The following is a 23,071-nucleotide window of genomic DNA, read 5'->3' on the forward strand; positions in this document are numbered from 1 at the left end:
CTATTAAGCCACTTCCAAACTCTTATGCAGCTGAAACTCAACCAGTGAGATGAGTGCAGCATTTTCTACCACATGGACTGGCCCATATCTAACCATGTTTGCCACATTGAAATTTTCGACACAGTTGAATTCTTAAATTTCACCTATCTGGGTGCACATGAAGATCTCCAGTACATGCATATAAGCACATATACAGACAACATATCCTTTAAATAGGGAGCAGGGCTTCGGCATGCCTTCACCCTAAGTAGACTAGCACACTGTCCAATGACTGCCAAGTGGCAGTTCAAGTGGGGCTGAAATTTTGTGTATAGGTAGACCCCGAGTCCTCTATTCACCTGCCAAGTGGCAAAACAAGATACTGAAAAACTAAGGACTACCAAGGCACTACAGTTGGGTACATGGACATATACAGAAGGGTATGCCTACGTATGAGAGTTTACACTGAATCTCAATCTGAAATTTGACATGTGACCAATCCACATCATTTTCTAAACATCCAACGGTCAGAATTTTCAGACCACCCTTCCACGTGGCAAAAAACACAAGGCATGCTGATCTACTTCCGGGTTTGGGAGTGATGGAATCTTTTTCCCTTTGACATACTATGGGAAAACATTATAATTTTTAACTAGAATAATCAATATAATCAATCATTCTTGCTTGGTATGATTAGGAAAAAAAACATGGATGTTGGAGTAAAAAAAATAACATACATTGAACTCTGTCTCAGGCTTCCTAACAAGTGCCTCCACATAGCTTCCCAATCCTGGAGCTGTAAATATTACAGAACAAGGCAATAAGCTTTCTTTCATCCAAAAAAAGTAGTGAGAGTTAAAAGATTTATCCAAAGTACCAACTCAAGTAAGACTTCTTTGGCAGCCATAGGACAATTAGATAATGCTATAGACATGCTACCCACAACACCATCATCTAGTAAGTTTAAGTATGATCGCACATTGCAAGGTATCCATAACAAAAAAAAAATTAAATAATTAGAAAGCCAAATTTGGATTAGTGGTTTATTTTTTGCAAAATATAAGGGAAAAAGACATTACATGGAGTGCTGACAGGTTTTTTTTTTTTTTTTTTTGGGGGGGGGGGGGGCATGACAGCTGACATGGCTAATCCAGGGGTGCCCCCTTTATTAGTCAGTTTGGTCAGATCAACCATCCACATGGATTAATATAATGGATGTAAAGACAAGGGCTTCTTGACAGCAACCCCCCCCCCCCCCGCGCATGCTTGTTTTTGTGTGCATGTGTCAGGTCCACAACCTAGATTTCCTTGGTAGGTGAACTCCACAAGTTCAACTGCACATATAGATGATGAGCTGATCTAATCACACCATTTGATAGGGAACCATCTCAATTGGCCACATATGAATATGTTTGGCAGTCCACACTCACTACCATATATTAGACTTTTCCCTCGTAACATCATCGGTCAAATTTCAAGATTATTTTATTTAAAAAAGGCAAAATAGAGGATCTAATTTTGACTTATGTGATGTGCTTTGGGGCTGAAATTCACTGCACAAAGTAGCAAACACACAGCCCCCTTTAGGACTGCCAAATAAGGCTTCGATGACCAAGATTTATCTGGGATTGAGAAAAAGGAAAAGAACACAAAAAGTAAAGTTGGTTCCATATCTAGGAGCAAGAGCAAACCATGATCAATGGGACCACTGGTTCTCACTGTGACTCTTTGGTCCTCTGCAACTATATCAGCTTGCAAGATTCTCCCAACATCAAACGGTTCTGGAGCATAAACCGATTTTGTGGCCCCTGATATGGTGCAAAGTTAGAGCAGTATAGATAAAAGTAAATTAACATGACATATTGAAACTTCAAAAAGGAAAATGCATTGACATGCGATAATACTTGGTGATAGGAAAACACTTATGGCAATTGGTGAAAAGTAAAACAAGGATTACTGATCTGACTATCAAGATTTAGGACATGCACAAATAACAGATAGATGATGAAAAGATTCAAGTACAAGACATAGCTAGCAAGGTACTAAATATAATCTAACACTGGAGCAGTGTATATTTCTGTTATCCCACCAAACGCACACACACATGCCTCCTTAAAGTCACAGCCTCACATGCTTGTGATACCCCAGCCCACCTTGTCCATTCTCACCCTATTTAATAATATTTCTGTTATCTAAGTGTCAAGAAAATGCCTATACTGTAGCTCTAGCTCTCGTTCCTTTTCCGCTTTCCAGAACAATCCATTAGGATTGGACAAAGGAACTTGACATAAAAAGTATCCGTTGGGATTTCTATGCTTTTTTCGGTATTCTTTACATACAATGAATGAAAAATCAGAGACAAGGAAATTGCTAATTTGTGTGTCTGGATTGTCACTCTCCGTAAGAGGGGTAATTCCTCTTACACTGTTGGCCTATTTTCAGCCTCCAGTAAGCAATTCCAGGACCTTCAATCAACAACAACCTAATCCAAGTTCCAAACGCAATCTCACATTCTCACCCTGAAGTTTGAACCCACATCCCACCCCCACCTCCAAACTGTTTATATTTTACATCCATCATCTCATAATTTTCCTGCCAGACAGGAACAATTTTTCAGGAATCTCTTCAACAATCCTTAAGAATTTATCATCATCCATTTGCAACCTCTCATCCTGCATCAACGTTCTACTTACTGAACAAACAAACAGTTCCATGATATAGAGCAGGTTAGAATATCTGCAGAGGTCCTCATGGCTGCATTTCTTAATTGTCACAACTTGCAGAGAATTATAGGTTAGACCAGGCTACAACTTGACACAGTCGTACAATCCAAGAAGAAAAATTGAAGCTTCAAACATAATTTCAAAACCAACCAGAATAATTGAACTAGATTTAACCAGATCCAGGCATAATTTTGGTTCGATCCGATCATAGAACGGCTTAGGACTAAAAACCAAACCAATCCTTTTTATTTTGGTGTACTGTGAACCAACAAAGAAACAAAATTACTGTCAGATCCATTCCTTTTTTCTTTTAATAAGGTAAAATAATATAGAGAAATAAGGTTGAGAGAATATAACTGCATAGATTACCAATAGATAAGCCAAAGCTGGAGAAGTAAAGTGCAGAAACTGTTGCTGCAAAACACTTTTCAATGGAAGAAAATAGCCAGAATAATGAATAATCTGTCCAGCAGGTCGAGACAATGTTTAATAGCTTTCTAATTTAAGTAATACTGACTGAAAATACCCTTAAACCCTCCTACTCACCAGGGACAAATAAGCCCTTTAACAAAGAAACAAAACTGCACTCAAAAAGAAGAATTCCTAAAACAGAGCTATCGAACAGGTTTCTTTGCAAGGGTAGAACCCCTTCATGTGAGATCCAATCAGGTTGAAGCTGTGGATCCAGCAGGATCCCTTTGGGTGATACCAACATTGGAGACTCAATCCGAGATAAATAATTATAAATACTGCAACTCAGGGCTGGCAGAATCTCTGTTCTGCTGTCCTGCTTGTTCTGGTTCATCAACCAGAGCTACAGCCTGTAGAGAATGGCTAATTTCATCCACAGTGAGTCTAACAACATCATAAAAACTGGATTTTAAGGTGTGCCTATGGAGACTTAAATCCACAACAAACTGTTAGAAGAGAGAAGCACCAACCACCACGCTGATTAGTGCTGCTGATATTTGACACCCCTTTTTTTGATTACCAAAATTCTTAATATTTTTTAGTTCAATTTTAAATCATGGTGTGACTGGTTAAATCCCAAACCACACCACTTTCAGTTCGATGACCTGTCTAGGCATACACTCATCCTTAATTTCTTCCTTACTAGTTATTTCTTGAAGGCCATAGATCTAACATACACTCAGCTTTGGTTTCACTAGTTAGTGACGATATGAACTAGTTTGGAAGATGAGTACAACACATCCCGACTCTTAGATTAAACCTATTTGTGGAAGGAGGGGGGGTGCTCTGGAATTGGGATATAAGAAAAGTAACATAGTGACTTGCAAGTTGATACCCATAGATAAAATTTCAGCCTACATTATTTGGTGTTCATATAAAATTACACCTTTAATGTTTACCACACAGTTTTCATGGCTCACCCAAAAATACTGATAAATCTTGAAAGGAATTTAATTGAGGGAAGTGGCGGCCTGCTATACCACAGACGTTCAGAACTACACAAAAAGCATATGTGAAACTTCAATTATACAGTAAAAAGATCTCTAATGCATCCCGACTGTGGAAGAACTGAACGGGAGAATTCTCTGCGCAAAAAGGTGGGCCAAAAACTGTCCTTTTTGCCTTTTAAGCTACCTGAACAGATTGTGGTTGTCAAAAGCTCTACTGTTTCACCACAGATGTCCATTATGTGGCTGGAAAGAGCATATTCCACAGCTTAGTGCCTCTTCGCAAAAAAGTGATTCCTTTCCAGGTCCACATAAAATCCAGAAAACGTAGAGGCATGTCCCAGTTAATTCCTATATCCTCAACAAGGTAAGACAAGGATTTCACAGGGGTGGTGTGATGGCAATCTAAACGAAGATGTGGGACAGATTCTGCAGCTCTAACACTGAAAAGATGATCAAGAAATTTGGCAAGCAGAAGCCTCTAGAAACGATGTGATTGCTGAGGAAGATGCTGTCCTTGGCTGTGCATTCCAGATTTAGAATTGTACTTTGGTGGGACATTTTCATCCAAACCAAACCCACTGAGAAGGAGAGCTGCACAGACCATATCAGAGCTGCAAATGAAACTCAATAGTGAGTTGACCTAAATTATTTCTGCTCCATACGCTTCTATCTTTAGTATACCTGTTAATCCTGTTTCCTATTAACACAAACAATAATTGTGATTGCCATAGTTGTCAAGGCAACTACGCGACCAAAGGTGTTGGAAAGGCGCCTAGGTAACAAGGTGCCCGCCTAGGCATCACATAGGTGCCCTAGGTGTGCAGTATATGTAATATAGCAATTATAATTGATCATGGTTCAAAACTTGGTTTTAATTTCGACTGAAATCGAAATAACAGTGTCGAAATGGACTGAAATTTCACCGAAAATTTTCACTTGAATTTTATATAATTATGCTTATATGCAACATAGAATTCATATCAATGCAATATGATATAATTATGCTGGTAATCATGGTTTAAAGTATCGGTACGTATCGGTATCGGTCAATATCGTATCGATACATACCGATGACCTCTCTTTTTTTTTTTTTTAAATGACCTATCTCGGATTGTATCGAAATGTATCAACTGATACGGGCCAATACAATACAATACGGCCGATACATATCGATACATCCAATAAAGGGTTCTATGGGTGGTTTAATACGTATCGATCGATACGGCTGGATACATACCGATATATTCCATAAAAAAAAAAAACTCTTTTTTGGTGAATTAATAAGCCATTTTCACTCATAGACTCGATACAACTCCTATTCTACCAGAAAAATGAACAAAAACTCTCAACCAAGAGACTAAAATCTTGCATTTAATCTTGGTTTTTCACACTTTTGGACTAAAAAATGAATCAAGGAGTGCTACAACATCATCCTTTGCATCATCCAATACTCTTTATGGCTATGGACAATTACAACATGTAAGAAATCTCATCTTTTATAACAATTTCAAAGTGTCGCACTTGTCTGGTTATACCTTATTCACAATTCTTAATGTATATGCATGACATATGACATATGTTGCTTATTTATATTGTTTTTGGTGTCCAAAAGTGTATTTCTATGTGTATTTTAATCAATTTCATGCATTTCTACACCGATCGATATGTATCTCTAATACGATACAATACAATACGTCTCTTAAAATCGACCGACCAATACGATACCCGATACCAATACTTTAAACCTTGTTGGTAATGACCTAATATGAGAAAAACAACATATAATATACAAACCCTAGGATATAATATAAGCATATTCATTTAAGAAAAGGCAATAAACATAAATCAACTCAAACACGTGAAGTGTCAAAAAACTGATATAATATAGGGCGTGCTATCACAAGGCGACACCCAGGCAGCCAAGGTGATAGTCTTTCTTGCATCAAACAAGGCATGTTTCCAGCTTGGAACCAAGAAGGCGCCTGGACGCCTAGGCGACGCCTTGACAACTATGGTAAGGAGCTACTGAAGCTCTCAAGAATTAATATTTCTTCTGACTTGGAGGCACTGAATTCTGTTTAATCCCTGCCAGAATACAGAAGCAACTTTGTTCATGGCAATAGCATAGATATCAGGAAATACTTCCAAGAGAAGGAGAACAATACACCGTTTCTCAACCACAACCTGCAGTTGCTTCCATTTCCCATGGCATTTCCAATGTTTTCCATTTGTCTACCACATCGTGGTAACAGCTATCAGCCTATGCATCAGTGCTACTATGCAATGGGCATGAAGAATCCAGAAATCTATACGTCTACAGCATTCAACTTAAAGTATTTTATAAAGAGATTTTAGATCATCTAAAAATATAACCAAAAAAAGGTTAACGTGATACTGAAACAAAAATAAAGAATATCAGCTACCCAAGAATTTGAAGAGTATGGTTGATTGAAACTATAGTAATGAAAATACAAAATTTTAGTTGGGGAAAAGCCACTTGATGGGACAACCACTAATCATAAATCATTATGAACACTTAAATTTTTATTAGGCACTAGAGATAAACCTAAATGCCAGAAACACTGATTCCTGAGATTTCCAATTACAGAAAGAATAATTCTTTAAAAGATGAACAGGGGCAAATTCCCATCAACACAGGATCTGAACAGTAGAAGATCCATGAAATTGAGACAATGAAGAAAGTCAAATTAATAAAAGAATAATTAAAAAAAATGCATTAGAACTCAGCCAAAAATACACCAAAATGAATAAACCATAAAATAATTATACTACTATATATAAAAATCATAAAGTAATTCAACTCGTGTCACAAATTTCACAGAAATTTCACATGTACATGAAGGAATAATTAACTTTATTAGTACCAGTAATAAGTTCTTTTCTGCTACCGTCCGTGGATACACGATTCCATTGAATAGAACATTTTGAAAGATCTGGAGCTCTATCCATGCCAGGAATGATACGTAAACATGAACCTAAGGCGTCAGGGTCAGAACCATCCAATACATATAAATGAGAGCTGCCCTCCTCAAGCCTCTTGCTCATTTCCAGCTGGAAAGGTTACGGAAAAAGAAAAACGGAAGAAATTAATCACAAAAGAAGCATGCAACAGTATCTGATTGTCATAATGTAATACGTGAGAAAATTTTAATGGAGATTCAATCAGATCTGTATGTAATAATCATCAACATACTCATTCAATCTAACTTAGAAAAATCAACAGAACTGGAAACTATAATCATAATTGGAAAATTATGTTATCATGACATATCAGGAAGAGTAACAGAATGGTATCTTCTCCTAGATCCACTAGTAAGATATCTGATACTACTAGAAATAACAAAAATTGTCAGAGAGGAAAGGGTATAAACATGAGACGTAAAAACAAATATGGATTTATCGCAATAGTCTCAGTACCCAATAGGCAAAAACCTAAGTGTATAAAACACTTCAAAATTCCTAGCAAATGGCATCACAAATATAAATGTTTCGACTTATTCAAGAAGCGAAGTGCAAAAAACAAAACCAAATAAAAAGAGTGATTTCTGCATTGTACTTTTTCTCTTACACATGGTGGCATCCAGCTTTGTTGTGGTTGTGACTTGAAAGCATAGGTAGAAGAGAGAGTTTGTTCCCCTTTAAGGCAGTTACAGGGAAGATGGCAAATTTCACTTTTACTCTACTCTCCTAGCAAAGGCACTTGCTGTATCCATGGCAAGGTACATATATATATCTCGAGAGCGAGAGAGAGAGAGAGAGAGTTGCTTCACTTGACAAATGAAGTGGCAAGGACGATGATGTGTAGCTGCAAAATTTGCACCTTCATCAATTCCATATTCCATGTCACCCTCTACTTCTGCAGCAATTTGTCATATTCATGTTTAGATGAGAAAGTGAGAGAAAGATGTTAAGGTTGTCGAAACCAGGGTAGGGAGGTCAGCTTGTTTTGCAGTCTCAACTTTCAATTTATGTTGTTGATTCTTGAACTCTAATCACCTCCATATCAAAAGGGTAAAACCAGAAGACTCAATCCATTGCTTTTGAAACCAAAGCTGAACATCAACTAACACCATTAAACTGCTTCTGGACTTTTTGGAGGTTTCTTGCTCCAAGGTTGCAGTTTCTGGAGTTCTTGGTCATCTACTGTGGCTGTTGATATTTTCTGATATAGTTCTTCATCTAGTGTGGCTGTCCTTCATTTACGGTTACTATCCTACAGTTGCTACTGATGTTCTTGATCTGCTGTTGATATTAACTGCTGCTGATGTATTGTTTTCCCTTACGGTTGACGATTCTTCTGCTGTGCATGCTATTTTTCATCTGTTGGGGCTGGTACAAGATCTGATGCTGTCGAGTTAAAGGGATCAATATATCATAAAAAAATTCTCTCCGCATGGTTTCTACCTTGTTTCTTGTGTAGCCCTGATTTGATCTGACTTATTTTTTTACCATTACTATTAATCTGATCCTGAAGCTGGAATATATGATCAGATCTACTTTAATTTGATCTGATCCACAAGTTTTATGATCAGATCTACTTTCATCTGATATGATCAAATCTACTTTAATCTGAACCTAAGGCTGCTCTATTATTCTACTTTTTCATATTATTTTTGACTTATCTGATTTGCACCATCTAGCCAACAGAATTAAATCATAGTTTGGGATATCAATTAGTGTGCTAAGAGGAGTGCTCGACAGTAAATTGACCCTGATCTGACCTTTGGTTTGATAGATCCTGAAGTTCCTAATTTTAAGGAACTCTAGTTGCTATTTTTCAAACAATGTCTGCAAAGCCCTATCAGGCCATTGGACTTCATTCATATTTTGGGAATGTGTTCACTTATTCTAGCCCTACCTTCGATCAAAAGTGCAAACAGATCAGATTTATTCTACTACTTGGAGATCTGGTCTGACCTATTGGTTTGATATTGTTAGCAGAACCGAGAATGGGAGAATGGCTTGAATGATCAATGAGATCAGTCAAGCTCTCTATTTATAATAATAAAAGAGATTACAAGAGGAAACACTATTCATGACACTGTTCACGTACTGTTCATATAAACAGTGTCACAACCCTAATTACATTTCTACCCTTGCTCATAAATACATAAATAAAGAATAAATAAAACATCCAAAAGACCAGAATACCCCCATGGTATTCTGGTGTACATATTCCAACACTCCCCCTCAAGCTGGAGTATACAAATAAATAAAGAAGCTCCAGCTTGAACTAATAAGAAAAAAAAATGCTAACACTCCAACATTCTAACACGCCCCCTCAAGTTGGCGCATATACGGCACTAATGCCCAACTTGAACAATATAGGGAGTAACAGAGTTGTAGCAAATACCATTCCAGCTTGACACATAGACAGATGAATGAAGCTCCCAAATAAACCTTCAAAAACTTGAAATAATTGATCTTCAAAACCTGGGCAGACTTGATCAACAAAGTTTTCACCAATCTTCAATAACTGTCCAGTGATGAATCTCAGAGTGTCATAGTGACGTAAAATCTTGAAGTGAAAAACTAGGGCAGCAAGCAGTGGAAACAACTGAATCAACCCAACTATAAATCCTCAAATAGGCACTATAATCCTCAAATAGGCAGACAACAACCAAATATCTTCAATACTCTCAATACTTCAATCTCCCCCTTACGGCAAACTCAACCCAATAACAAAGAATACCCAATGGCAATGGTGGAGAAACACTAATCTTCTATGTTTTGCACCAATGTTCCTGCAAGTTCTGCGTTCTGCAATGTCTACAGGTGTATTTTACATAATCCCCCCCCTTACGTGTAGTAGTACACGTAGACAAATAATGAAGATGATGTAAGAAATAGGGCAAAAGTATGATGTTCTAGAATTTTTCCAAAGGTGCTATGGGTAATTAAAAAAGAACGAATGGCAAATTCGAGTATACCATAAACTTTCAAAGTGGTTATGGGTAAATGCCAAAGGTATGATATGGGAGATGGGTAAGTGAAAAAGGCAGTGGGATAAAGAACCATGGAGAAAAAACAATGCAACATAGCAATTTTCAACCTTCTTCAATCGATCAAACAAACTTCTTGGATGGAAACTCCTACATGGGAGAAACACCAAACTCCAATTTGCAGATCTAATAAGAAAACAGATCTGATTTGAAGCAAGGAAAGGCTCCAATCTTCAAGGCTTGAGCAATCTTCAAACAAAGAAGAACCAGTCTGCAAAACTCCAATCTATAAATTCCCATATGCTGAATAGAACTGATGAAGATATCTGGGCAGAATTGATGTAATAAGCTTCTAGAAAAACTTGGACCAGATCTGAATTAGAGAACAATGCTCGGATCAAGTTCTCAAAGTAAGCTGGATATGAACCAGTAGAAAAGCTTCACACAACTGAATAGATTCGTAGTCGCAACCAATAACCATGAACACACTGTTGTTATCCCAAATAAACTGATCTCCAAGGTAGTAGATTCAACTCTTCAACAATGTAAAAGAACTTCGATTTCCAATAGTAAGATACTCAGTCTCAAAACCAGGGCAGCAGTAGTCCTCATAAAGGCAGTAGTAACAAGTTAACCAGTCATGCTTACAGAAGCCAATCAACAGAACGAGTAAGGGATGTAGTAAAGCTCAATAGAACCAACAAGTAGAAGACAATAACTCAGTAGATCCAATAGGAATTGATGCAGCCAGTCACAGAGGAACCAAATAAATATAGGTTGATAGTTGGAGAAATCAATCATAAGAAAGAAACCTGAATTTGTTCAAAAAATACTCCAAGGATAATGCTGAAATTTGGGTCGAACACTCCTCCGGTATGTATAAGACTCCCCTAAAAAAATCAGCTTGATAGGACAGCCCTAACCCTAAGGAGGGTTTTGGAAAACCTTGAAATTGAGATCGATATAGGGAAAGGGGGCTTCAATTGCTGATGTAGACTTGCAATAGATGCTGATTAGTACTGCTTGAATGGGACCTCCAATGTGAACAACCAATCTCCAGTTAGAATGAGACTTGGTCTTCAAGAGGAGAGACACCAAAAAATTTGCAGAAAGTAGGGCAGCAGCTATCGCAGTAAATAGACCTTCTTCAAGCCATGAATTGATGAATTAGAGTGTCTCTTTTAATGTTAGAACCACCTCCAAAGCACTATAGCAGCTCATCCCTATCCCAAAAAATCGTTTTGTGTCAGGGTTTTGGAAAACCCTGAAAAGTAGAGATCAGTTGGGGTAGGGGTCTTCAAAAAAACTTGAAAAGGTGCAATATTGAGGTCAAGTGGTCCTTGTATTGGAGGAAAACAACCCACAAAAAATCAGCATCAACTGGAAGGAGGAATCCTAAAATCGATTGGAGTCAGGGTTTTGAAAAACCCTAAAAAGGTGAGATCGATTGGGTGAACCAAGCTGGAAAAGAAAAGAGAGTGTAGTAGATAGAAGAGGCAGATACGTGCTAGAAAAGAAAGCAGAGGGAGCTCCAACAATGGAGGATCAGCCTTCATGTGAGGTATCTGATCTTCAAAATTCTAGAAAGCTCCAATATCGCAGCCTCGCAGGTATGGTTCCAGCAGTATCGATTAGAATTTAGGTTATGAAAAGAAAAAACAAATTGGGAGGAGGGCAGCAACTAAATCATTGGATTAGGTTTTTCTACATTAGTGCTGCCCCCTTAAAAGGATGAGAAGAAGAAAAAACAGAAGAACGAGAAGCCGAGAGAGAGAGAGAGAGAGAGAGAGAGAGAAAAGTGGGAGAAGGTGATGGAAGAAAAGAAGGTTTTTTTCTAACCTAGATCAGAGAATTGGCTCTGATACCATGTTAGCAGAACCGAGAATGGGAGAATGGCTTGAATGATCAATGAGATCAGTCAAGCTCTCTATTTATAATAATAAAAGAGAATACAAGGGGAAATACTATTCACGACACTGTTCACATGAAGAGTATCACAACCCTAATTACATTTCTACCCTTGCTCATAAATACATAAATAAAGAATAAATAAAACACCCAAAAGACCAGAATACCCCCATGGTATTCTGGTGTACATATTCCAAGAGATATATTGCTAAGTGCTCTCTAAAGATATTATTTCTTTTATCCTTCAAGTGGTTGTTTGTTCGACATATGATATTCTAGTATGTCTTTTCTCTGTGATATGGGTTGTTGTTTCAACCCATTGTTTGCTGCCTTGTGATCTGTGCTAGGGTTTGTTGTTATCTGCATGGGATGTTGTGATATGCTATTTGATGGAATTTTTTACTGTTGTGATCTACATGAGTTACTGTGAGTAGTATATGGCAGTGAGCATGAAGATTTTTTTCATTGGAACAATGATCTACTGTGGTGTCAAATCATAGAAGATATTGGTTCTTGATTGATTCAGATTGCTGATTCAGAAGTTATTAATTCTGTAGAAAACCTAGGACCTGTAACCAATAACCTTAGAGAGGAGAAAAGAGAGAAGAAAGAAGAGGAGAAGAGTAGTTGCAAGGGGAGGAGCCGTATGTGTTAGTTTTCTTCCTCCCTCAAGTATCTTATTTATAATAAAACCATTACAATCATAAAAGGAAAAGAAAACTAAACCTAATCTAAAATAGGTAACTAACTTAGACTAGGAAACTGACTCCTAACTCCTAACAATTAATGACATAAAACAATATAGGAAACCATAATGGACTCAACCACAATAGGGACACTCCCCCTATTGTGGTACACTTCTCAACACTCCCCCTCAAGTTGGATTATACAAATAAGAGAAGAAGGAAAATCCAGCTTGAACTAAATAAAAAAAGAACTCCATAATAATGCTAACACTCCCCCTAAAGTTGGCGCATACAGGGTACTAATGCCCAACTTGAACAAAATGGGAAAAAACTAAGGTGCAACAAAATCCAGCTTGGCATATGAATGCAGCTCCTAAATAAACCTTCAAGAACTTGAAAAAATAGATCTTCAAAACTTGGACATACATGATCAGCAAACCGGTACTGGAATGCCTTCCAAAAAAGGCAACTTTCAACGATTTTCAATAGCTATCCAATGATGAATCTCAGATTGTCATAGTGACATAGAATCTTAAAGTGAAATAACTAGAGCAATAAGCAACGAAAACAAACGAAATCAGGCAGCGGAAAAAAAAGCTATATCAACCCAACTGAAAGTCCTCAAATAGGCAACAACCAAATATCTTCAATACTCTTCAATACTTCAATCTCCCCCTTACGGCAAACTCATCCCAATAACGAAGGATACCCAATGGCAATGGTGGAGAAAAAATGGTGGAGAAAACTGATCTTCTATGTTTTGCACCAATGTTCCTACAAGTTCTGCGTTCTGCAATGTCTGCAGGTATACTGTACATAATCTCCCCCTCACGTGTAGTACACGTGGACATAATAGAGATGATGTAAGAAATAGGGCAAAAACATAATATTCCAGAATTTTCCAAAGGTGCTATGGGTAAGTAAAAGGGAAGGAATGACAAAAATATAAGTTACCAGAAGTTTCCAAAGGTGTTATGGGTAAATACCAAAGGTATGGGATATGAAGGGAATTAGAATTATTGAAAGAGAAAGGTGTTGGAAAAAAAATGGCATCGCTGTAATTTGGTGGAAATCCACTTTTAAATACAATCCAAGCCAAAGGGCAAACTGGTAATAAACCAGAATTTTCAAGAGTCAATTGGGTAGTCAAATAGGAGAATGTATTAAAAAGGTAATGGCAGTTCCGTAAATAACCATAATTTTGCAAGGGTCCCTTGGTAAATAAGAAAGTAATGGGTCATGTAGGGAATTAGATTTATAAATGGGGGACAGACTTGGAAGGGAAAATAAGTAAAGACTATGAAGTAATTGATGGCAAAAGTAAGGGCAAAAGTGGGGGCAATAATGGGATTCAGAAAACATAATAATAAAGACACCACGTCTGTGGTTGTCTTCAACCTTCAAAACCTGACACCGTGGGGGAGAAAAGAGGCATATTCCTACGCTGAACCAAGCAGCCAGCGGGAAAACCATGACTCAACAGAAATCTCGTCTTCAACCTCTGGACTCCATGAAACACCAGACCACAACAAATCAGCAGAGTCGTGGACTATCTTCTACCTCTTGAGAGTCACGATTCTGAAATTCTTCTCCAAGTTTCAAGACCAAAAATTAAATTTGCTGAAGATGCCATCAGCAAGAACCCATCAGCAAATCAACACGGTAGCAGAACTCAAGAAAAACACCTTCGACTCCACCAATCGAAACAATCGAACCACACAGAAGCAGCAGAAACCAGGGTTACATATCTTAACACCAACATCAAGAGAAATCGATGGAGCCAACAAGAGACCTCCAAGTCGTGGGAAACCAGCAAAAGGTCGAAGGCAGCGCTAACCACGTGACCAGCGGAAACTAGTTAGTCTTCTTCTCAACCACGTCTTCAATCCTAGCAACAATCGATCCAAACCAGATCAAGGAACTGCCAGCAATCGAACAAGAGCAACCGATAGTTCAGAAAATATCAAATTGGTAGAAGCAGATCAGCAGTAGTAGCCTTTGACCAATCCTTAGAACCAGTGGAAAGGAATCAAGAGACAACTTTCAAATTTCGACCAAGAGAACCGGGACTCGATTCAACATCCATCAATAGCAATCGATTGCACAAGAATCAGAAATCAGCAGCAGGACTTCAACCAGAAATCCAAATCAGTAGCAGCCAGATTCAGTAATCGATGCACACCCAACTTCAGGTATGATCTTCAGACACTATTTCAGCTGTCATCGACACCAGTATGTGAAACCCTAGTTCCTCTTCTTCCTCTATGAACTAGGGTTTCCTTCTTCAAACCAAAATTTAAAATCGACTCTCAAAACAGCAATCTTGGAGAGAATCAGACACTGGTTTCCTTGCTCTGATACCATGTAGAAAACCTAGGACCTTTAACCAGTAACCTTAGAGAGGAGAAAAGAGAGAAGAAAGAAGAGGGGAAGAGTAGTTTCAAGGGGAGGAGCCGTATGTGTTAGTTTTCTTCCTCCCTCAAATATCTTATTTATAATAAAACCATTACAATCATAAAAGGAAAAGGAAACTAAACCTAATCTAAAATAGGTAACTAACTTAGACTAGGAAACTGACTCCTAACTCCTAACAATTAAAGACATAAAACAATATAGGAAACCATAATGGACTCAACCACAATAGGGACACCCCCCCTATTGTGGTACACTTCTCAACAAATTCTAATCTACTGCACCATGATTAACTTGATGTCTACGATATTTTTTATTGGAATGATTGTAATATCTGTAATAAGTTCTAAGATTACTACCCTGCAATAGCTACTGATATCAGATCAAAGTGTGATGTGGTATTCTTTATGAAGGATCCATCGACAATTGTGTTGTAAATATTATTGGTGATTATTTTCTCTGTTAAGATTTGTCTGCGATCTTAATTGCTGTTTCTGCTCCTTCGATATGATATGGTTTGGTTATGTTGATCCTGGTTATTGCTGCGATGTGATCGTCTTTGTTCTCCTCCCCTGCATAATTTGACCACATGTAGTGAGCTATCACGCCAGGACCAATTCTGGTAGAGAATATTATCCGGATCTAAAATAAAATACCTACGATGGGGATGAAAATGAATGATGGAGATTGATGAGGATAATGGTGATGATGATAGTTGAAAATGAAGATAGATAGGTGGCAGCCTAGACTAGTTGCCCAGCCATAGGAGTCCCACCTAGGAACACTTGACTTACAAGTTCTCAAAGAGAGGATTTTTCACAAAGTTTTGGATGCTGTACCAAAACGGCGTAACCAGTGCATGAGGCTCCCGCCACTGCAGGGTCTGGGGAGGTCCATAATGTACACAGCCTTACCCATGCTTTCGCAGAGAGGTCGTTTCCAGACTCAAACCTGCGACCACTTGGTCACAATGAAGCAACCTTGATGTTGCACCAAGGCCCGTCCTCTTCTGGATGCTGTAACAGCAACCCACAATTCCATTATATAGGAAAAAGGAGGCTTAACAGAACCTTGGTTACATCAAATTGAATTAAATGGACTGTTGGAATTCCAAGATAAAAAAGAATTCCCAAGTCCCTAGAAACTAAAACACATACATTGATAACAAACCCTTAGACCTAGGAAATAAAAACAATACATAGAAAACTACAACCAAGCAATAATAATTACTTGGGAACAGTTTTCATACATGGCTGTGCAAGCTGTGCATGTGAGAGGGTGGGAGTTTCGAGGCTTTAATAGGGGTGGAGGGTTTATGACTTTTCCAACTTCATGTGAGAGGGGACATGACCGTGCATGCTTGCACGGCCGTGTATGAAATCTTTGGCCTAACTACTTAGCTAGGAAAACTAAAAGACTAATTAATATTACCTAGAAAAGTAACCCCACTATTTTTTTGTTTTTTTTTTTTTTTGTCAAAAGTAAAGAAATTTATTTAGAAGAAATCGGCAACAGAAAACCACTGGCCGGCTAGAGGATTTAAACTCACTATATTAAGTAACCTAGGAACATGAAAAGACAAACTATATAGGCACAAATTGAACGTCAGCTGCCCAAATGGGTCCAGGGCAAGGCTGAGAATAGCCTGGCCAGGGCTGAGTTGTCTTGATCTGGCCTCTTGTGCTGGCCCTTTTAGGTTGTGGTACACCTGCTTCATTATCTCAAATAAAAATTCAGATACATGTTCTCTGCACAAGGACCCAAAACTCCTAAAGATAATCTCTAGGGCACCACATCTCTCTCCCCCTAGAAAGAGATTCCCCATACAAGCACTCCCAAAGAGGAATCTGTTAATGGCTGCCACATCCACCCTCCCATCCATGCCACATATCTCTCTCCATACATCATCAAGTGAAGAATGGAAATCATGGTGCAAAAATCAAATTCTTACCATTAGTATTAGTCTTCGCCAAAATACCAAAACAAGACATCTGGGCCAAATATTGATCATACTGGACGAGAGAAAACCAACCAAGCTTGGCAGTAAAGCATCTTGAGAATCGCTTTAAAAAAATAAAAAAAAAAACTTTATACAGTAACAGGTACATACAAAATTACTAACAGATAAAATCATATGTTAAGGGGGGACATGGAAAAAGGCTAAGTCATGATAACAAAATATATAAGGTCCATGCTCCATTGAAAATGATTGAAAAGCTCTCAGATGAAGAACAAACCTCCTTACGAAGCTGAAGAGAATACAATGACTTCTCTACAAGTTGAGTCCTTAATGATCGAAGTTCATGTTCCATGTCCATCACCTGAAGAACATAGTTATCATTAGTACCAAAATAAATTAATAATTCAAAACTCATCCACCTGCAACACAGCCAGAAGAATATGTATAAAGGACATATAATCAATTTAATAATTGGAAGAGAAAAATATAATCAATTTGGATCATCAAGCAATGCTTGAAATGGATATCTGAGTACTAACAGTAAGAGCACAGATATATTCATTAAGAAAATGAACAAAAAAATGACACCAATGAATATGAGCCAACAGAACTCCACCAGAACCTTTTTCAAAATTAGACTCGTATGAAGTTCCATGAAATTCCAACATGGTTTTGCACTTGGAAACTTTTTAGTAACTTATAGCTTAAACAATTTGAGCTTTCTATCATCCAACAATTCTCAAATATGACCCACAATTTGGACAAGACTTAATTAACTCAGATCCAGCACTTGATCTGCCCAAGCCCTGCCCAGGACCAGCATGAACCTTGAATTCTAGCCCGGAAGTGGTTGTGAGTTTCCCATTAGATAGAGAAGATCAAATCCAGATAAGTTTAGGCAAGTTGTCATTTGTATTGTCTCCTATCTGTTCTCACAATCACATATATAAACAAAATTTGTTATTAATATACTCGGGCGAGGCGCATCACACATCTAAATCAAGGTCTAGGTTGTTGCCAATCCTCACAAATGGCTGCCTAAACATGAGCAATGACAACACCACTGATGTGGTTAACTTTCAACACAACACCAAAAAATCAAGGGGAAATTAAGCGAAACTCTTCACATGCTGGGAGGATTTAGCCAAATTTGCTAAGATCTTTTGGCACCTGTCCCTCTTATTTACCTAACAGATCTATCCCACCTTCTTTGCTTCCAAAACAAAGAGAATTTGACAAAAATAAGAAGCTGGAGAGAGAAAGAGTGGAATGCAAGCATTATACTCAGTAGAAAACTACTTTAATTATCAAGTTATGAATTTCCCCATTTGCAATATGCGTGGACTAGTATCCCCATCTGAAGAATAAAAAAGAAACTCTCCCTCTGTATACACAAATTGAGATAAGGTAGGATGAAAGAGACTATTCACCTGTTCATGCCCATATAATTCATTCAAAAGTTTGACATAAATGCCATTATAAAATCCTTGGACTCCATCAATAAATTTCTCAATGCTTTGTTATTTCCTTCACAAACTGCTTCTTCTCTACTGTAATCTTTCTACCATACTCTTTTTAAGTTTTAACTTTTAATGCTTGATTGTGGATTGCAAAAGAGACATGAAACCAATCCTCTCAACTAATCCACAGAGAAGCCTTCTCTTACATACAAACTTGATTTTTTTTTTTTTGGTTGGGGTTGGGGTTGGGGGGGGGGGGGGGGGGAGTAACTAGTATCACAAGTTATCACTCGAACAATAAAATTAAAAAAATGTACCAAATTTCACACTTCCAACCAATGTTGTCTGTTTTGATGCCTCCTACTAATATGCAGTCTGAGCCTGCGTACAGTATCAATGGACCTGGATACTAGTAGAAAATTAGACTTTGAAACCAACACTATAATGATCCATGGATACTAGTAAAAATACCCCAACCTTCTTTCTTAATAATGTATCATGTTAAAGTTCTCCACGCCACACAACGTGGGAGAGAGAGAAAGTCCCATAGATATGAGGCTAATGGGTAGTTCAGCAAGAGTGGACCTCATAAAAATCTTATTTGATGCTAAGTCAAGAAGATAAATTGTAGATCATATAAAATCTATAAACATTTCATATAGTTTTGCTCTGTCAGAGTATAAATTATTACTTACCTTCATACAGCTAAAATGAAAAGCACATAATCAATAGATTGGATGGCATACTCATATCTGCATCTATCCAGAATTCATGAAATTACAACTTCTATACCATTTTTCTATATCTGAGTTCCTATCTGTACCCGTACCTTGGCTGCTTAGATCACAATTTAGTTTACACTAAAAACTAAGCAAAATATAAAAACCAACTATGGACATAACTAAACATCAAATTTACAAAATATCAGGCTGCAAAAGGCATACAACTCTCATTAGTCATAACCATTAGACACGAACAAGAATTTGACCCAACCAATTCTAACAAAATCCACTTCATAAAGGTATACATGTAGACACACAAGCATAGTGACATTCACCAACCACCACAGAAACATTAAAATACTTCATAACCAGATGTAAAACTGTAAAAGTATTCATTAGTACACTTAATTATCCAACAAAATTTAGCTACATTCTCTAGAAATCTTTCATTTTCCTTCCAATAACTAAAGCACTAGCTATCATATACCACAGGCTGAAATAGGATCAATTAGATGTCCCAAGGATGTCTGATGGTATTATGACTAAATAATAAGAAAAGTATTCCCACTTAAAGGATAGACAGAAACTTTCATATTATTCTGAATTTCCACTAAAACATAGAAACGCAATAAGGACTTAGAAGGCATAAAGTAAAGGGTTTGTCTGAATGACAACTCTATAGGTGAACTTTCGGTAATGTAACCTGATTTGTTCATCTTTAATTAATTCACTGTAGCATCTTAAATTGGGGGCAACAGGGGTCATTTGTCCAAAAAAGACATGGCAGTGGTCTTATCCATCTCCAGTTAGATTTTCTGGCCACTGCAAACCTTAGCCTGTGAAACTAGCAATATCGGAGGGAAACTGGAAACAAGGATGATTGGATTCAGCTTTCTTGTTGGATTAAGAACTAAGAGATCGGGAGAAGTTCTTCATCCATTAACCTATTGCATACTTAGTCTGAATACAAATCTCACCCATTGAAATGTTTTCAAAGCATTAGTTGCTTCAATAGTGAATACCATTGGCCCCAAGGGGGGCAGCTCAGTTGGCAAGGACCAACACCTCACAGTTAATAGGTCATGAGTTCAACTCTTTTGGGGCCGCCCTATCAAAAAGACGGTGAATACCATACTATAACAACTGAGATTTGAGAATGTGGGATTAGAAAAGCTGTGTACTGAATTGACAATATAAACGATTGAATGCTTTTGCTTTAATTCCCTTCTCTGACATCTCTGTAATTGTTGAAAATTGAAATTAAATCAATGGTTGTATATCTAATTTCATCACCAAAGTTGGGTAGAAATGCATTTTGATCCCTTCTCACAAATGACTGCAACTATAGGAAACCAGGGATCTGATTTCTATCAACAATTTCTTTTTTCTTTTTCTTTTTTTTTGGGTGGGGGGGAGAGAGAAAGAGATATTCCTGCCCATCATTGCAGCAATGGTAAGGAAGAACCAGACATTCAAAGGAGGAAGAATACGAATACAAATACAATGAATGCTCAAGGACATCATGCTATTGAGAGAGAGAGAAGCTGAAATAGAAGGAAATCTTTCTGGTAGCCGTCCCTATAGCCATAATTGACAGATGAGGTGAAAGGGGAGATGAGTTGCAGAGACATAGGTCACACACATAGGGAGGGATAGACGAGATAACTTTAAATTACTATACCTCCAGAGGTGTCAATCATAAAAACCCTAAATTAAATTAAAAGGTTAAGAAAATACTATTAAAGTCGAATTGTGGGAAAAGAACCATCCAACAAGTGACAGAAAGGCCCTTCAGATGATGAGGATTTTTCAAAAACCCTTACAAGATGAAGAATAGAAAACCAAGGCCTATATCTAGTCTCAAAGTAATCCAAAAGGATCAAGGGATGCCCTGATACCACCCTCAATCCTTGGTTTTAAAGTTAATTTGGATCAGCTGATCCTTGCTAAAGGTAAGTCAGATTGGACCAAGCAGATCCAAATCTAGATTGTCCAGTATTTAAACCTCAAAAAGAGCACTTCAGTCTCAAGTTTTGCAGCTACTTCAATCAGCTAGAACATAACATAAGTTGGATGACTCAAAGATATTTGGATCAGTCAAGGACGAGCTGCGATAAATTCAGCCCATGATTCAAGATATCAGCTGACAAGTCAAGACCAATGATGCAGATGTAGAAGAGGAAAAGGTCCCGGTTCCTTATTGAACCAATTATTACCCAACCAGGCCAGATATGCGATTGGAATTCTTTGTAATTTTAATCATCTTTTTATGGGCGTTTAGACAGAGTAAGATATGTAGGAGTCTAATTTCAGTTTCCTTTTTAAGTTAATTTCCTTCTTCTTTTTTTTATAGGTAGTTTGATAGTAGTTTCTATTTGAGGAGTTTTTATTTTCCTTTATACATTTTGAAACCAATGAGTGTGACAGAAAATTATTGAGTTGAAGAACTGGTGTTGAGTTGCTGCGGTGTGGCGTGGCATGGCGTGAACGTGCTGGCCGTTGTTTCGTTCTATCTCTTCTTCTTTCCCTCCTCTCCCATTCATTTGATTACTTCTCCCTTCCCTTGCGGCATCTTCTCTGGTGCTATTTTCTTACTCTTCTTCCCAATCGATTCTCCCTCTTTTTCTTCTCTCCCATATTCTCTCTTTCCTATAACTGTCACAGGCACTGGACTGAAGAACCAGCAAGTTCCTGCCCTGTTTCTGAGCGATACTTCAGCCCCAAGAGTTTGACTTCAGGCTCCCTCACAGTTGAATCTTTCTTCCTGAGATTGGAGGGTTTACTTACCTATCCCAGGGCAATTCAACCTGTACAACCGGAGGCCGGAAGGTCATTTAAACGGAGAGAGTCAAACACTCGAACCCAAACAGTGTTTCAGAACCCCTGGATCGCGTCAATCAATTAACCAATTTATACCTGATCCAGATCCCTTACACCTTGATTTGACTAGAGTGCAATTCAGAGGCTAATTTGAACTCGATACAATGTCCTCACTAGAAATTCAAATGGGATTTATTATGGATTTCCAAACCGTTGAAAAATCAATTCCCAATTTGCCATTTAGTAATCAAAGGTTTCACAAATTGAACTGGAAGTTTAACAGAACAACCCAGAAAAAAAATCTTACACAGTTAAAATTTGATCTGATTAGGGAAAGTAACAGTTTTCCAGAAGGGACTGATTTTAGAAATTGGTTTCCTAATGATGGTCAAAGTCAACAAGGGAATTTCATTAAAATATTATAAATAGGTTTTTCCATGGTTACTGCATTAGGAAAAGATAGCTACTCCAGATTTTATAAATAAATCCAAACTCAATAACAAATTAACAGATAGAGGAGCCACAGTTGGTAATGTAAGGCAGGGTCACAAATGACCTAACCCCAGGGAGGATCTCAGGTATAATCAATTCAGATTAATATTGCAGCAATCATACCAATCGATGGAAGATTTCAGAAGCAAAAAATACACAATTGAATGGACTCAGACTTGCAACAGATCAAGCACACACAGATTGATTGGAAAATAAAAGAAGATGGATAAATAGGATTGAGTCTTTCACTCGCTCCTTGGGGCTTCTCACCCCTCACAGGTATAGGTATCTCACCCTCCTCACTGCATCTCACGGCATAACATGGTTTTAAAACAAAAAATTTCTTTTACAATTCGTTAGCCATTCTGCTCAGCTTATTGCCTATAAAACTAATTACGTTCTAAATCTTCTAGAAACATTCCAAACAAATCCAACCCTCCTTGGCAAGATAAAGTCCTAATTACATAAGCAATATAATCTTGGACTAAAGAAGTCGTCAAATCCTCCTCCATGCAAGGCCAATTA

At 37.7% G+C, this 23,071-nt stretch overlaps 1 protein-coding gene across 3 annotated transcripts in view; it reads right to left on the reverse strand.

Annotated features, from left to right (window-relative positions):
* Positions 1–23,071, reverse strand: part of LOC122642496 (stomatal closure-related actin-binding protein 1-like) — a 51,490-nt gene that overhangs the window by 4,292 nt on the left and 24,127 nt on the right. For all 3 annotated transcript variants that reach the window (XM_043835992.1, XM_043835990.1, XM_043835991.1), the window contains exons 7-10: positions 17,330–17,413; positions 7,009–7,195; positions 1,671–1,787; positions 717–775 (exon numbers count right to left, since the gene is read on the reverse strand). In XM_043835992.1, coding sequence (XP_043691927.1) covers positions 717–775; positions 1,671–1,787; positions 7,009–7,195; positions 17,330–17,413 — 447 coding nt within the window. The remainder of the gene's footprint in view (positions 1–716; positions 776–1,670; positions 1,788–7,008; positions 7,196–17,329; positions 17,414–23,071) is intronic.

This window comes from Telopea speciosissima, chromosome 10 (genome assembly GCF_018873765.1).
Source record: "Telopea speciosissima isolate NSW1024214 ecotype Mountain lineage chromosome 10, Tspe_v1, whole genome shotgun sequence".
Lineage (NCBI taxonomy): Eukaryota > Viridiplantae > Streptophyta > Magnoliopsida > Proteales > Proteaceae > Telopea > Telopea speciosissima.